Genomic DNA, 17,834 nt, shown 5'->3' with positions numbered 1-17,834 from the left:
ACAAAAAATACTTTCCCAGGTGTCTGGTTGGTGGGTCTTGCTGACATGCTCAAGGTCCAACTGATCGCCATATTTGGGGTTGGGAAGGAATTTTCCCTCAGGTCAGATTGGCAGAGATCTTGGGGGGATTTCGCCTTCCTCTGCAGCCTGGGGAATGGGTCATATCCTGGTTTAAACTAAATACTCTGTAATCTAAAGTCTTTAAATCATGATTTGAGGACTTCAATAACTCAGCCATAAGTTGTGGATCTATTACAGGAGTGGGTGGGTGAGGTTCTGTGACTTACAACGTGCAGGAGGTCAAACTAGATGTTCACGATGGTCCCTTCTGGCTTTAAAGTATATAAGAGTCACCTTCATTAGTGAAACAACCCACTATTCTACCGTGAAACGTATCTACTAACGAATTATACAAAATATTGTTAATTATTTATCTAGCCACGTAAGTGCACATAGTGCCCTAGAGACAAGTAAAAGTCCATTCCAGTACCTCAATGAGGTTATGTGGAGACCTAATGTGCTCACAGATGGTTACAAGCATTGGGAGTGGTGGTAAGAGAAACGGAGGACATGGGTTACAACAGAAAGGTCATTTGGGTTTTTTTGGAAAATAACATGCACATCTGTCAAGGCTGATTCCCCACTCTGGCACTTCGAGTGCAGAAGGTGGGGGCCTGCAAGGACTCTAAAAATTAATACTTGCCGCTCCAGACTCGTATTAAACTTCCAAGGTTACAGCTTTTCTCTGACCTTGGATTGGTAGATGCTGCCACCACCCAAGTGCAAAACCCCTTTGAGAACCCAGGAAGGTGCACTTGGGAATTCCTTCCTCTGGGGTACCCTCAAGTCCTTTCAGCCCCCCTCCAGGGAAGAGCTGAGAAGAAAAACAAAGGAAATCAGCGGTTGCCACCAGCTAATTAAACAACATGTGCCCAAACCTCTTAGGACACAATAATCCAATTCTGTTCTTAAAAAAGGTAAACTTTATTAATAAAAAAAAGAAGAAAATACATCCCGGACTTAGGCTTTTGCTAGATTTAAAACAAACAAACAAACAAAAAACCCTACAAGAATTAAGCATCAAGAATAGCTCTCTTGAGGTCCAGCTTAAAGGTTACAAGCAAAACAAAAGCACCTGGGGTTAGCACAGAGGAATCCACAATCCATAAAGAAATAAAAGGGATAAACCTAATCGCGTCTTCCTAGACATTTCCTGATCTATTTACATATCTGGAGTTTTAGGTGAGTAATTTCTAGGTATGATACTGATAATTTTTCATACCTGGCCCAAGCTTCTCACAGCATAACTGCTCCCTGTCTGCCTCTCGCTGAGAAAACAGACAGAGAGACAAAAGGAAAGTCTTGTTTCAATTTTAAAAAGTTCTAGCCTTCCCATTGGCTCTTTTGGCCAGGTGCCCACTCACTTCCTTTTACCTATGCATTGCACTGAGACTTTTTAACCCTTTACAGGTAGAGCAATTAGAGAACAGCTACTAAGAGGGATTTTATAGCTACTAGCTGGCTGGATGTCCATAAAAGGGAGCTCTCCCCCACTTCCCCCTTTCATTTATCACAACATCCTGAGGATTTTGGTTGAGGGTGCTTTACATGAAGGCTGGGATGATTTTTTAAAATACTGAATTTGATCCACTTCCCTTTTCCACCAGCAGAAGCCTGGACTATGGGGCCTCTGTGGCAAAGAGTCTGCCTTTAGGAAGTAGTGGTGGGATCAGCAACACTAGATTGATCTGAAGTCATCCATCAGAGTACAGAAAGTGGGCAGGGCTGGATGAGGTGGAGTGTGGCTAGGACACCAAAATAATTCTGTGATTCGGAATGGTTTCTAGGCAGCCTCTGCCTGCACGTCTCCTATAGAGTCTCATTCATAAATGAAACTGCCCTTCACTGACAGAACTCTTGAAGGGCAGAAGCAGTTTGTAGCCTTTGCGATTGCTGTATCTGCCTGTATCCGCTGGGGGGAGTCTCGTCCCACTGTTACTTCAAGGTGAGTAATACTTTCATTAATCACACTAACTTGAGGTCTACCAGGAAATTGAAGCAATTGGTCAATACCAGTTTACATTTCTACACAATAGGTTGTCTCTAATTGCCAGACTAAACGTAATTCAGTGAGTTGATGGGCAGTTTATTGTGAGGTTAAAGAAGAAACCTAGATTCAAAAATAAACTTCAGAATTCTCCATCGTGGGTAGACAGGGAATAAAACCACAGTAGCAGGAACAATTTTCAGCCCCCCAACAATGTCTAAGAGCGAACCCTTAGAGAAGCATTAATGCCTGCATGTCTCGCATTCACAGAGACAAGGCACAAGGAGCTTATTGGAGAAGAAGGATGGTCTTGTAGTTGTTAATACACTCAGATGGGAATCAGAAAATATGGGGTCAATTCCTAGGTCTACCACAAACTTCCTGTGAGATTTTAGGTAAATCACTTAATCTCTCTGTGCTTCAGTTAAATAATATCTTTATGCCACCATTTGTCTGTCCTGTCTATTCTGATTGTATTAGATAGCATCCACGCAAATGGAGTCCCAATTCTGACTGAGACCTCTAGGCACTACTGTGATACAAACAACTAGTCTATGATCTCCTGGGGAAGATTACTGAAAGACGTGGAGCTTGGCAGTTAACCCATATCAATGCTCTCTCATATATCGTTTGGAAATATAGAACCTTTTTATCTTCCAAGTGCCCCCAACAGACATCTTGAAAAATGATAATGACAAATAAAGGACAGAAACAATCCAGAGCACGGACTCATTAGAAATGCTATTTCTTGATTTCTAAAGGGATGCTACAAATAATAGAGAACAAAAACCAAGTATGAAAACCTATCAATGATAAAAGTGAACTAATACCCCTCATCTGCATGTTCCTTCCATGAAGTGGCTGACCTAAAAAAATAAAATAACGCACTTGTGTAGGCTGTGTAAGTTTTGCCTTCCCACTTTTGAAAGCTCACTAGCCTCCACTGAGTTAACTATAGAAAATGTGAAGGCCCAGATTTTCAAAGTGACTTCAGCCTGCCCTCCAAATCTAGGTCTGCAATTTTAACCTAAAACTCAGAGTTGTACGTGCAAATCAGATTTAGAGACACACACGTTGCTACCCAGCTTGCACACATAAATATGAGATTTTGGGTTCCAAAAGCTTGCACAATTATAAACTGTGTATGTAAATTTAGAGGCCACTTCTGAAAATGTAGCCAGAAATGCATTGCAGTCCTTGCATGATTTCTTCCTGGAGAAGAAGAAAGAGAAAATATTACCTCTTGAGTCTGGTTAAGGTGTTTTGCATAAACATGCAGATGTTCATTCCATCCTATAAAGAATAAAAACAAAAACAAAAAACAGATTCACTCTAAGATACAGCAAAGGTATAGAAAATTCTTTTGCTCTCTTAAGGCCCTGATTCTGATCTCAAACTAGTTTATTCTTGTGTAATTCCACTGATATCAATGGAGTTGCTATGGATTTATATTGATGTGAGATTAGAATTAAGAACAGTGTTGATAAGAGACTGTCAAAGTTAGTAGACTCAAAATATTTATAGTTAGTCAAACAATGCCAAATTATCTTTCACAGGACATTTTTGATTTTATTTATTTTATGAAAAAAACAAACCAAAACCCCAACAAATTTCAATTTTCAATTCAATGTTGAGTGTAAATTTTCAGTTCTCAGTATAAATTTTTGCTTTTCAAAAAAACAGAAAATTTAGATTGAGATGAAAATTTTCCATTGAAAATTTTATTTTTGTCTAAAAATGTTTCAACTAAAAAATTCTGACAACATCTACTAGTCTCCCCTTTTATATCAGCTTGCAAAGTCTATTCATTGAATTGCACATATGTATTTCTAGAACAAATGTTTCAATTCTGCTTAAGAGAAAGAGAGTGAGCACGCTAGTTAGTCCTGTAGCTGTGTGGATGAGACGGAACAAACCTGTGGATAAGGAAACAGATTTTTGCTTCAGTCTTTCAAGTAAAACAAATTTGAATGTGATGAATAAACAGCTCCATTTTGCTTACATATGTATTTTTTGCAAACTCAGTTTTAGTGCTAGTTAAAGGTGCTGTGTTGACTGAAGTTTTCTACTCACAGCAAGTATAGCGCACGCAGATGAAGCTTATTTCATACTGCCCTGCCAACATGTCTTAACTAGTAACTAGAATGAATCCACCTGCTAGGTGGAAGAACATTTCAGCTTCTCTGCCATTTATTTTTGGGCTTCTGAGAGCAGAACATGACACCACTGCTATGAAGCCAACTGGCAGTTTAATATTTGAGGACAGATCTTTAGCTAGTGTAAACTGTCATGGCTTCATTTAAGTCCATTTATGTGGCTCTGTCCCATAATAACTCAAATAACTCAAAGGTTGCTTGGAAATGACATTTCACAGTATTTATGACAATGTTTAAAAATATCAGATTTTTATCTATTACTATAAGTCTGATCTTACACCTATTGAAGTCAATGGCAGCTCTCCCATTCCCAGCTGGTGCAGGAGTAAGCCCTATTTGATCATGTCTAGTATTACTGTGCAAGAATAAAAAATTCAAAATGATTGCAGACAATCATTATGACAATGTTCAGGCTCAGACCAGAGTGCTGCATTTTATATGCTATAATCATCAGGATGCAGCCAAACAAATTGTCCCGGAGGAATTTGTTTATACTTTATCATACCACAGTGGAGTCCTTGTATTCAAATTGGCATTTTTGTACACTTTTAATTTCATGCTGAAAGTCAAAATGGAAACTAAAGATTAATCGGGTGGAACATTTTGATAAACACTTCTGTGATTCAGTAGACAAAAACAAATCTCTTCCTACTGGTGCTTTTCAGAATAACTATCAGGCAGTAGAAAGATTTGTCTATTTCACATGGAAAGACTATGAGAAGAACTCTCAAAAACCTTATCTCAGCTCTGACCAATTATATTTACAGGCTTTTCTGATAAGACAGAAAGAAAAGAAAAAGGTTAGCGGACACAGTACTTTATCAGAATAAGAAACATGTTCTTTGGAGACTCAGGAACAATCACACTTTCAGCGATAATAGTATCCTCAGAGTAAGAAGAAAACTAATCAAAGTGCACAAAGTAAAAAAAAAATAGGAATGAACCATCTGTTGGTACAAAGACAAGTTTGTTTGTTGGGGGAAAGAAAACCCCATTCACAGAGAAAGTAGAATATGAAACCATATTGATGGTCTTAGAACATCACTGCTCCTCTAAGAGTCAAATAGCCTAGGTTATACTCTCAGCTATAGCAAGCTCTCCACAGACCACTGGCAAGTGCTCAGCAGACCTCTCTGGTAGTCTACAAATCGCAGCTGAGGAACCACTGCCTTACAGCTTCTAGAGACGGATCAAGAAGAGGTGTGAGTCTTCTCCATTCTTCTCACCTGTCCCCTCTAGAACTTCCCCTCTGTTTCAGTTAGCTGTATCTCTGTGGTTTACTGCAGAGTAAGAGTATTGCTATTCATAAACTAGGGTCTGCTCCTGCAGGCAAAGTCACAGAAAAACAAGTTTTTTTTAAACATACCATTCCTGCTCATTTGTTTTCTATGATGAGCCAATGACACCCATGCAGAAAGCACTTTGTCCCAGGAAAGAACAGGGGCTGTCTCCTAGCCAGCGTTACCTCTGTGCTATCATTTTTTATTTTCAGATTAGAAGAGATTAAATAGGTGGGGAGGAGGAGCCACTAGAGGGCATGAAAATCCTTCAGTTTTCTGGGTCATCTTTCTGCCTCTCTGTACCAGTGGGTTGTAGCCCACGAAAGCTTATGCTCTAATAAATTTGTTAGTCTCTAAGGTGCCACAAGTACTCCTGTTATTTTTGCGGATACAGACTAACACGGCTGCTACTCTGAAACCAGAGGAAAAATGCAAGATTTTGTGCTGGATTTACAAAAATCACAGAAAACAAATCAGCAAATTAGTCAAATACAAATTTATTTTTCAATAATTGCATGAAGACAAGCAATGCCATGGAGAAAAGCCGCTGTGCAAAAATGCAATGAAAAGTTACCAGCCCAGACACAAAAGCTATTCCCCACCTTCACCATGAGGATGATCAAAAACCTAAATGTTCCACCCTCCATCAACGAGTGAGAGTGTAGAGTTCTGCAAGGTTGGATTAAAAGCAAATGTTATTTCTCAAGCTATACAGCTTTAGTGTTGTCAGAGATATGAAATCCCAGTGGATGGATGTTTCAGGGATCGGCAATTTTAAAGAATCTCTCATATCTGAATAATTGGTTTGAATATAGCCAAGGCCATTAAGTCAAAAGTGTATTTGAAGTGTTCTCAGGCCAGTTCTTGTGGCTTTCATGGCTTTATTTTAGTTCTTGTATGTGATTTGGCTTCTTGGAGAGAAAGTACTTTCTTGGAACAAGGTCGTATCAATACCTATCCATTCCATTCCTCTCAGTAAGTCTACTGAGGACCATTTTACATTAGCCTTCCCTCCTGTTGCAGTGGATCCAGTTTGTATAAACAGAATTCTGAATGTCAAAGAGACTTTATATGGAAATAGACACTTCATCGAGAATGATTAAACATGGAATTCAAAGGGAAAGCTTAATCTGCAAATTACAAGAACAAGTTGGCATACATTTGGTTTGCAAAGACTCAGCTACTTTTTACTTACTATAACAACACTTGTGTGACATAAATGGAGATTTCTATGTATAATCGTAGCACAAGCACCGTGGAACATCCTTGCTTGGGGAAAAAAAAAAAAAAAAAAAAAAGAGTTCTTCAAAACATCAAAGATTGCGTCTTCTACCAAAAATGAAATGTATATTAATCACTTGGCCACTAATGTGCTGATACTACTGCTGATCATGCTAATATTTTATCATTGTTTCTTTGCTCACCCATTTGTCTGTATTCATCTGTTGTCTCATCATATACTTAAGATTATCAGATCTTTGTGCCAGGGATCATTTTGTTGTTATGTGTTTGTACTGTGCCTAGAACAATGAGGTGCTCTTCTATGAAAGAGGATCCCACGTGCTATGGTAACACAAAGAAATAATAATAATAAATAATATAATAATAAACTTGCCTGTGGGCTGGACATTGCTCTGACAGCATTCAAATTAGATCCTGAGCAAAAAGTATTTTCTGCACCATGGATGATAAGACCTTTCCCATCCTTCCAATTTTCCAGTTCAGTTACCCTCTCCTGGAGTTCTAGCATCATAGTGCCTGTCATTAGGGGAGAAAAGCACAACTGTGTCAATGGGGACACAATCAGAGTGTAATCTTACTGCACTGCTTGATATTTAAATTGTGCATCACCAAGAATACCTTATACCAACAGGGAACTAGTAAATGATTGTTGGAAACATTTAAAGTAAAACAACACCTTGAGATATTGGGTCAATGTCTGGCATAATGGTCCCATCCATCAGAGAACTTAAGCACATCCTTAACTTTGAGTGGTGACTTGTCAGGCACTTCTTATGAGATTAATATTAAGCATATGTTATAAATGACATCAAAGCAATACTTACTTCCCCAGAGAAGTAATGACATGCATAGCATTTTTGGTGGAAGATTCAGTTTCTGACATCCTGAGGAATTTTTAGAGAAGGAAGGACATTCCACAATGCTCATGGCTGCATTTACAGAAAGAATAACTTGACTTCAGTGGAACTACTCATGCTTAAAGTTAAGCTTTTAAGTGCTTTCATGAACCAGGGCCATAGTCAACAGATGAAAGAAGAAACACACAGACAAAGTCAAGGAGATCATCAGGAAGGAAGCTAGTGATGGTGAACGTGGACCCTCTCTTCCTCCCTAAGGAAATTAGAATGGGAGTACAAAAAGATTAGCACATATACACAGCAAATATGTGTTAACTGGTAAATGAACATCCAGAGGCCAGGTTATAAGCAGAATTCATTGTTAATAACTCAGGTCTTGCCTAGGTGAACAGTTAGTGTGCAGTAAGTTGAGATGTAAATCTACAGACCACTAGCGTGTTGCACACCAACTGTGCATGTGGTCCCTGCTACTGTGCACTAAAAGTCACCTGGTGAACACTGGCCTACTCCTATTTTGCAGCAGAGTAGATCAAAGTGCTAACTTTCAAAAAAAAAATTCAAATAGAATACCATTTTTGGAGTCTAGGCAGTTAAAAACTATCTCAGTCCTTACAGCTTGGCTCCTTTCCCTTTCAAATTTGGTCAAACTAGAATTCAACAAGATGTATGGGCTGCTGAAATTGGTTTCACTAGGCTTAAGCTGATGTTATGAGCATTTGTTTCCAAAGACCACTTCAAACAGGAGGCTATCAGATTCTAACTAGAAAAAAAAAATAGCAAGACTATTGTCCATCAGCTATTTGCCAACATATTCTTGCTCAGCTTTCTGTTCCATGAGTTGTTCAAGCATAGAATAAACATTGTTCCTAAGAGACAAAACTTGCTGTATAAAGTGAATGTTTGGCAAATAGTTTTTATGCTACAGTTTGTTAGTGATATTTTTAAACTGTCTAACAAAAGTGTGCATTTTATATATATTACACACACATGTATGACTATTCAGAGAAGCCAGGTATTCAAGAATAGGCTCTTTTTGTCAAGACCTTTTTGGGGCAGGGACTATAATTTACTATGTTTGTACATTGCTTAGCACAATGGGCACTGGTTTCTTGACGACTCTCTACCATAATATAAATAATTACAGACACACACAAAAATGGAATGAAATTTGGAAAAAATATGTGAGCATGTAATCAAAGACTGGATCATAATCCATAAGCAGAAGGGGGCCAAATTAAAGTTGCATAGGCAAGCATAATTCTGGCATTTTCTAACTTTTCAGTGCTTGATTTTGCAACCTTAACAATGTAGATTTGTGTGTGTAATTTCCTAAGGTTTTAAAAAGGCAAACTGAAAAAAACCAACAACCCAGAAATTGTATCATGCTGGCATCATATTACCACTGATGTCAGTCATCAGTGGGGTTGGAAACTTTAGATCCATGACACAAATTTCAGCCACTTGCACTAACAGAGCAACCGATAGCAGTAGTAATAGGTTGTCATCCTCTACGTCCAGGGTTCTCAAACTGGGGGTCGGGACCCCTCAGGGGGTCGTGAGGTTATTATGTGGGGGGTCGCGAGCTGTCAGCCTCCACCCCAAACCCCGCTTTGCCTCCAACATTTATAATGGTGTTAAATATATTCAAAAGTGTTTTAATTTATAAGAGGGGTCACACTCAGAGCAGGTTAGACAAACAACGTGGTGAAAGGGGTCACCAGTACAAAAGTTTGAGAATCACTGCTCTACGTGGACTGGCACTAGAGGGGGACAGGACACTTTGAAAGTGGCTTTCACAGGTATTTGCTGATACAAGAGGAATGGCGACACTGGAATCTTGGGTTTTATTCTAGTCTCTGAAGGGGAGTGTTCTCTAGTGACTATTGATTCTTCTGCCCATTTTCCCCCCACCCCTTCTTCTCTGTCCTCTCTAAGGGTATGTCTACACCCAGCCGCTAGTTCGGCGGCTGGCAATCGAAGTTCTGGGTTCGACTTATCGCGTCTTCTCTGGACGCGATAAGTCGAACCAGGAAGTGCTCGCCGTCGACTGCGGTACTCCAGCTAGACGAGAGGAGTACCGCGGAGTCGACGGGGGAGCCTGCCTGCCGCGTGTGGACCGAGGTAAGTTCGAACTAAGGTACTACGAACTTCAGCTACGTTATTCACGTAGCTGAAGTTGCGTACCTTAGTTCGATTTGGGGGTTTAGTGTAGATCAAGCCTAAGCAGCTCCTGTTCCAGCCTTCTCTCTTCCCCATCTCTGACTCCTCACTCCAGTCCCATTCCCTAGGTAGGCCCAGTTTCTATTTGTCAGGCTTCTCATCCCAGTCCATTTGTCCAGCCATTCCCAATTCCCTCCACCATCTCCTAGATCTTTGTCCCCAGTTTCCTTTCCCAGCCAGTCCCAGTTTCTCCCTCTCGGATCCTCATTTGATCGATCTCTCCTGCCCACCCTGACCTCTAATTATACATCCTACACTCCTGCACACACACACTCTCCATGTCCAATGGCTCCTAGACTCACTCTCTTCCCCCGGGCTCCTTGTCCAACCTCAGTGTCCCCCACTCCCTCCATGGCTCCTTGACCCAGTCTCTGCCCAGGCAGTCTCAGTTCTACCTATGTATCCCAGCTCCTCATCAGATATGTCTCCACTCCCCACTCTTTACTCCTTCCCCACTGGTTCTCAGTCCTAGTCTTCTTGCTCAGCCCATCCCAGTCTCCCCCCAGTTCCTTATCTGATTTCAGTCTCCCCACCTACCTATCAGCTTCCAAACCCTATTTCCCTCCCTGGCTCCCAAGTCCCAGTCTCCTAGCCCAGCCAGTCCCAGCCTCCCCCAACTCAATTCCAAGTCCTAGTTTCCCACACCCTTTCTTACCCCCAGCCTCCAGTTCCAGTTTCCCTCCATAGCTCCTGCTCTTTGTCCCCTGATTCCAAATCATGCAGCTCCTCCAGGTTGCCTAGGCAGAGCAGGGTCTCATCGAGAGCACCTGAGAGAAAGGCTCCGTTGCCTTCAGTTCAGATGCCCAGACCCGGCATGGCCTGCTACCCAGAGCTGAAATTGCATGGAAAGTTCTGTTCATCTCAAGGCTGGAGCATGCCCAGGGTGGACAGAATCCTTGGGGAATTTAAGATACTAAAATCTAGAAGATACTAGAAATCCCTACTGAGCATGTGCAAACTGCATTTTTGTTTTTTTAAGGCTTATAACTTAGCCAGATTTGGGTGGATTTTAACGGGGACACCAAAAGGCATATCCTGACACAAAAGCCGTCCTCTTCTATATTTCAAGTCCCTACTCGAAAGCATGCGGGCACGAGAACTTTTCAAATAAAAAGTAAAAAAACTTTAATGTGGACAAAACAACATTTTTCCCTAGCCTCATTCTCGGAAATGGATTAATTGCTTTGACTGAAATTTTCAAAAATAAAATAAATAATAATAATAATTCAGCCTGAGGCTGACAAGGAAAATTACAAGCAACCAAAAACAGTCTTATAATGGGGAATGTTTGGCAAACTTAATAATAGGTAGAACAACCAGCCCCGCCTATTATAATAATACATTGTAGTGATCAGCAAATAGCTAGTGAATTGAAGTGCTGCAATAACATATTCCACTCAGCTGAAGGCGAAGGACTGAAATAACACAGAGAATGAATTAACTGTCATCTCATCTCCTAGAGGGTCTTCCTTGAGGTGAGGATTTTGAGGCACACTGGTGGGGAAGCTTTCTAGCTACGCGTGTTTCATGGATGAATACAAATTTCCAAGGCTGTCAGTCTAGAACCTTTCATGCGTATTAAATTGGCTAAAAATAAACATAATGTGCCTACATGATATATTACATACAAAAATTAAGAGAACCAAATATTAGGAAATGCCAGATTTACGGGTACCCGTACAACCTTAATACAGCCACCTTGTATATCCTGGATGTACTGAATGAGGCAGGGATCCTGGGGAAAACACAGCACATGATTGTGTAATTAAAGTCTGTACCGTGATGTATACACATAAGGGGGCTGAACTGTAAGGCTCAGCAGGTCTCAAAGCTAAAGCTACAGAGCTGTCAGGCAGCAAACACCTCCACGCTGCCACCCAGCAACAGCAGTCACTGCTCGCTCCACTATCCATGACTATCTATATACACAAACCACAGGAAGTCCTGCCTCAAGGGATTCGACAGGCAGTAGCTTCATGTCTCCTGATTGATTCCCTGCCTTACATAAACCCAAATGGTGTTCCTGGAAGTGTCCAGGCAACAGGGCGGATCTTCTGTAGCTGCGATGACCATTCCTGCTTTCTGCTCTTAACTCTTGGTTTTGACCTTGGCTTAATTTAGACCTCACTTCCTGACCCTGACTTGGACTCTGACCCTTGATATCAACCTCAGCCTGGCACTTGACTACTAACTCCTTCATCACTCTCAGGCTCGGGTTTGACACTGCTCTGACCATTAGCCCTGAATGCCCTTGTCAGGATCCTGACATGAATTAAGGTTGCACAGACAACCTTAAAACTGGCATTTCCTAACTTCTCCTAATTTTCTTGCTCTGTCACCTATTCCTGCTACTAGAGATCCTTCAGCAGCTCTCAGGCATTCCCAGGATTATGGCTCTTGCTACTGCTTCTGCAGTGATGTGGGCCGCCTTTAGAATGTTAATGTGATTATTAATTTTTTGGCATGTACCCAAATTTTTCCCGGGGAATACAAGTGAGAGAAGAGATATGGTAAGTCTGTAAGGATTTATATCCCCATTTTAAAAATGGGGAATTCAGACACAGAGGGTTAATGACTTGCCCATTGGCCACACAGCAAGTCAATGACAGGAATTACAATAAAGTCCACGATCTTTAACCCAGTTCCCCGTATTATCCACTAGAGCAACATCACTAGAATGTCCTGTTTTTAAATATGCTTAAATTGATCAAGTAAATAGACATACAGACCTGTTCATATGATGTCAGACATACTATGGGTATAATACCGTATATGTTGTAGGTACTGACTGATGTAGGCTGGAGATATTGAGAACCGTAAACTTTAGTCTTGAAAACTCCCTTTATTAACTAATCTAAGAATAAAGAGTATAATCTACAATTAATTTGCCCAACTGGAAAGTTCCTCATGGGAGAATCCAGAGTTCTACAATAGAGTAGGGGCAGACAGACTATAAGGATATATGAAAATAACTCTTAGGATGTTTCTAACTGGGCTGAGAATGTTCATCCTTTAGTAAATAAGTTGATATGTAAGGTGTCAAACTGATGGAAGAAGAAAGGGTGGACAGGTTGGTATATGTGGTTGGAAAAGGCCAAACTATAAAGTGCTGGGTGATGGAGAGTAGAAAGCAAGTTGGAGGAACTACGTTTAAGCCCTCCTTGCACCTCAATTTCCCAATCTACAAAATGGGCATCATGATATCTGCCAACATTTGTAAAGTGTTTTGAGTTGAAAGACACGATTATTTTTATTTGCTTCTAGAATAGCTGGGATGGACGAAAGGAACAAAGTATAAAGAGAAAGAGCAGGGAGGAAGGATTGAGCTGACTGAAAAAAGGGCAAGCATGTTCTGACAGATAGCTTTGTCCGATGTCTAAAGTTTCTTGTGTTTTTATTTTTATTTATACGTTTATAACATATTATTATGGCGTTATTGTGCAGAACAGTAATCACTTAATGCATCTCTAATCAAAAGTCATGACCTCTTATTTCTAACAGTGACATAGTTATGGGCATAATTTTTCAGCGTCATATAGGGACCACTAGACCATTTAGTCTGACCTACTGTATATCACAGGCCACCAAGTCCCCCAAGCACCCGCACACTAAATCCAACACAACAGAAACGAGATCAAAGTAAATTAGACACGCAAAACTCTAGGGCAACTGCTCTCTCTCTCGCTCTCTCTCTATATATATCAATATCTCTCTCTATATATCTATATATAATCCTTACACATTGTCAGTACCTGTGAATGCATTCATTAGCTTTGGGTTGTTCAAGGTCAGGACTCCAATGCCATTGTCTTCCTTAGAAAGGTTGATGGATCCACCACCAAACTGCTGAAGTTTTTTCTTTATCTCTTCTTCCTCAAAGCCATGGGCACGGTTATAAAGTGACACACATCTTTGCAGGAATAGTCTACTCTTTGTGGTTTGGAGTAAACTTTTCCAAAGAGAGACTGCCATTTCTGGAAGGAAACACACAGCAGAAAATGATCACACCTCAGGTATTTTCTCCCTTTCAGACCCAATCCAGTCCTTCAATAGAGAAATGGGATCTTGTAAGAGTAACCTTTCAAGTGTAACAGTCACAGAAAAGCCACAGACCTGAAGCTGGATACTTAGGATGAGATTTGCAAAAGCACTCAGGTTTGGTCTAATTCAGCTCCCACTGACCCAATGGGTTTTACCACTGATTTCAATGGGAGAACGGTTAGGCCTATGCTGAGCACGTTTGGAAATTCCACCCTTAAAGTAATTAAAGAACCCTTAGATGAGACCTAAGAGGGTTTGAGGATGAGGCCGGAATGACCTGATCAAGAAACAATTAATTACTGATGTTTTCTAGCTGCTTCCTCTGCACCAGTCTGAGGAAAAGGACTTCTCTTCCAGAACAACTAATAACCATATATACGTAATTATAGTGGCCGATATAATTACAGTGGCATACAAAAGCATCAGTATTGTTATGGATATATCAGCTCTTTCTATGATGAACCCTTAGTTTTACAAATTTCCTATTGGTTGCAAGAGTTTTCTCCAGTTAATCTTGGTAAACAGAGTGTCTCTTCCTGAGAGCTATACTTTGTTGTGTTCGTGTATGTGGAAAATAACCAGATAGTTACAACTGTAACTTTACAGCAACCCTGTATTTTAACTGACCGAGATTGAAATCTAAAAATTACAGAAAGTTCCTCCCCATGGAGAGAAGGTTCTAACAGGGCATAATTGTCCACAAATGATTTCACAAGGATTTGGCGGGGAAAGATCTGTGTTAGCTCAAGGCAGCTAACCTGAGGAAAAAGTCTGTTGAATGCTATCGTATGAGGTCAAGAAAACTGTTCCCAGGAGATCTAAGGAAAGGGTTTGAGTATGATTATTGCTTTATAATTTGCTAGCCCAGTCCTGCCTTTGCCCAAGAAAACTCTGGACTGTCCCGTTGCCACACAGAAGACATAATACATGTTTATACCATTTTCCTGCCAGTGCCTTTAAAACCACAGATGACTGTTAGGCAAGAACCAGTATAAAGGGAACAAGGAGAGGACCATAAGAGACTACGGCTATGGTGACACTAGAGAGCTTACAGCCGAGCAGGTGCACCCATGCAGCTGCGCTGCTGTAATCTCTCATGTAGCCGCTCTAAGGGGACAGGAGAGAGCTCTCCTGTTGACTTAATTAATCCACCCCCAACACCAGTAGCTATGTCGGCGGGAGAAGCTCTCCAGCCGACATAGCGCTGTCCACACCCCTGAGCGACATAAGTGCTAGTATAGACATAGTCTTAGGCCTGGTCTACACTATGAGCTTAATTCGAATTTAGCAGCGTTAAATCGAATTAACCCTGCACCTGTCCACACAACGAAGCCATTTATTTCGAAATAAAGGGCTCTTAAAATCGATTTCTGTACTCCTCCCCGACGAGCGGAGTAGCGCCAAAATCGATATTGTCATTTCGAATTAGGGTTAGTGTGGCCTCAATTCGATGGTATTGGCCTCCGGGAGCTATCCCACAGTGCACCATTGTGACCGCTCTGGAAAGCAATCTGAACTCGGATGCACTGGCCAGGTAGACAGGAAAAGCCCCGCGAACATTTGAATTTCATTTCCTGTTTGCCCAGCACAGGAGAGCACAGGTGACCACAGAGAGCTCATCAGCACAGATAACCATGCAGGCCGATAATCGAAAAAGAGCACCAGCATGGACCGTATGGGAGGTACTGGGTCTGATCGCTATATGGGGAGAGGATTCAGTGCTAGCAGAACTTCGTTCGAAAAGACGAAATGCCAAAACTTTTGAAAAAATCTCCAAGGGCATGATGGAGAGAGGCCACAATAGGGACTCAGAGCAGCGCCGCGTGAAAGTCAAGGAGCTCAGACAAGCCTATCAGAAAACAAAGGAGGCAAACGGTCGCTCCGGGTCAGAGCCGCAGACATGCCGCTTCTACGCCGAGCTGCATGCAGTTCTAGGGGGTGCCGCCACCACTACCCCACCTCTGACCGTGGATTCTGAGGCGGGGGTAATCTCATCAGCTACACCTGAGGATTCTGCGGACGGGGAAGAGGAGGAGGAGGAGGACGAGCTTGCGGAGAGCACACAGCACTCCGTTCTCCCCAAAAGCCAGGATCTTTTTCTCAGCCTGACTGAAGTACCCTCCCAAGCCAGTACCCAAGACCATGACCCCATGGAAGGGACCTCAGGTGAGTTTACCTTTTAAAATATAAAACATGGTTTAAAAGCAAGCGTTTTTTAATGATTAATTTGCCCTGAGGACTTGGGATGCATTCGCGGCCAGTACAGCTACTGGAAAAGTCTGTTAACGTGTCTGGGGATGGAGCGGAAATCCTCCAGGGACATCTCCATGAAGCTCTCCTGGAGGTACTCCAAAAGCCTTGCCACAAAGTTTCTGGGCAGTGCAGCCTTATTCCGTCCTCCATGGTAGGACACTTGACCACGCCATGCTAGTAGCAAGTAATCTGGTATCATTGCATGACAAAGCCTGGCAGCGTATGGTCCCAGTGTTTGCTGGCATTCAAGCAACATCCGTTCTTTATCTCGCTGTGTAATCCTCAGGAGAGTGATATCGCTCATGGTAACCTGGTTGAAATACGGGAATTTAATTAAGGGGACAGAGGTGGCCATTCCTACTGGGCTGTTTGCCTGTGGCTAAAAAGAAATCCTTCCCTGCAGTTAGCCAAGCACGGGGGGGAGGGGGACAATTGGCGCTGAGCTTTTCGCCTTTGGCTAGCAGGGATCTTCCCTGATACCAGCCACGCGGTGGGGGGAGGGGTACAGCGATCATCCCAGATAATTCATGGTGGGAGGAGGAGTGGGGGGTTAGTTTGGTTTCTGCAGGGATCTTCCCTGATACCAGCCACGCGGTGGGGGGAGGGATAAAGCGATCATCCCAGAGAATTGGATGGGGGGGGGGTGTTTAGTTTGTTTTCTGCTGCTGAAGGTTAACAGGAAAACCGCAGCAGTCAACGGGCTTTGCTTGGTATGTGGGAAAGGAGGGCGCAGAAGCCGAAAGACAATGGCTTACCATGGCCACATGCAAGCTGAATTCTGTTGCCCGGACCTGCGTCTGTGATCTAACACCAAAGCCACAGGCACTCAATATTAAGATGGAAAATGCGACCTTGTACTGAAATCACATGTGCTATGTAATGTGAATAGTGTTGTTCACCATGAAAGAGTATAAGCATTGTTCTGTAAAATGTATCATTTTAAAAACTTCTCTCCTTTTTTTCATCCCTCCAGCAGCTGCAAATTTTTCAAGCCTCCCTCCTCCGTCCCGAAGGCTATCTCAGATAAGGCGGCAGAGAAAGAGGATGCGAGACGAGATGTTCTCGGAAATAATGGAATGCACCCGCAATGAAAGAGCTCATTTGAATGAGTGGAAGGACACGATATCTAAGTACAGGAAAGATGCCAGTGAACGTGAGGTCATGAGGGACGCTCGAGATGAGAGGTGGCAGGCTGCAACGCTGGGGCTGCTGCGTGATCAAACGGACATGCTCCGGCGTCTGGTGGAGCTTCAGGAACGACAGCAGGATAACAGACTGCCGCTGCAGCCGCTGTATAACCTCCCTCCCCCCTCACCATGTTCCATATCCTCCTCACCCAGACGGTGTAAGAACGCGGGGGGGGAGGCTCCGTGCACCCTCCCACTCCACCCCAGTGGACAGCCCAACCAAAAGGCTGTCATTATATTGAATTTTTTCAGTGGCCTTTTACTTCCCTCCTATCCTCCTCCCAAACCTCATCCGGGTTACCTTGTCGGTTCTCTCCCTATGTTTATAATCAATTAATAAAGAATACATGATTTTTAAACGATAGTGACTTTATTTCCTTTAAAAGCAAGCTGTGATTTAAGGGGGGAGGGTGGTTTGCTTACAGGGAATGAGTCAATCAAGGGGGCGGGTTTTCAACAAACAGAACTTTCACACCGTAGCCTGGCCAGTCATGAAACTGGTTTTCAAAACTTCTCTGATGCACAGCGCTTCCTGGTGTGATCTTCTAATT

At 42.2% G+C, this 17,834-nt stretch overlaps 1 protein-coding gene across 2 annotated transcripts in view; it reads right to left on the bottom strand.

Moving 5' to 3' along the window:
- Positions 1-17,834, bottom strand: part of ECHDC1 (ethylmalonyl-CoA decarboxylase 1) — a 49,862-nt gene that overhangs the window by 16,709 nt on the left and 15,319 nt on the right. For both annotated transcript variants that reach the window (XM_024202871.1, XM_024202873.2), the window contains exons 2-4: positions 13,555-13,776; positions 7,099-7,241; positions 3,288-3,340 (exon numbers count right to left, since the gene is read on the bottom strand). In XM_024202871.1, coding sequence (XP_024058639.1) covers positions 3,288-3,340; positions 7,099-7,241; positions 13,555-13,774 — 416 coding nt within the window. In that variant the 5' untranslated portion in view covers positions 13,775-13,776. The remainder of the gene's footprint in view (positions 1-3,287; positions 3,341-7,098; positions 7,242-13,554; positions 13,777-17,834) is intronic.

The sequence above is a fragment of the Terrapene carolina genome, unplaced genomic scaffold (assembly GCF_002925995.2).
Source record: "Terrapene carolina triunguis isolate 2854851 unplaced genomic scaffold, T_m_triunguis-2.0 Scaffold85, whole genome shotgun sequence".
NCBI lineage: Eukaryota > Metazoa > Chordata > Testudines > Emydidae > Terrapene > Terrapene triunguis.
This window is presented reverse-complemented; position numbering and strand designations above follow the sequence as displayed.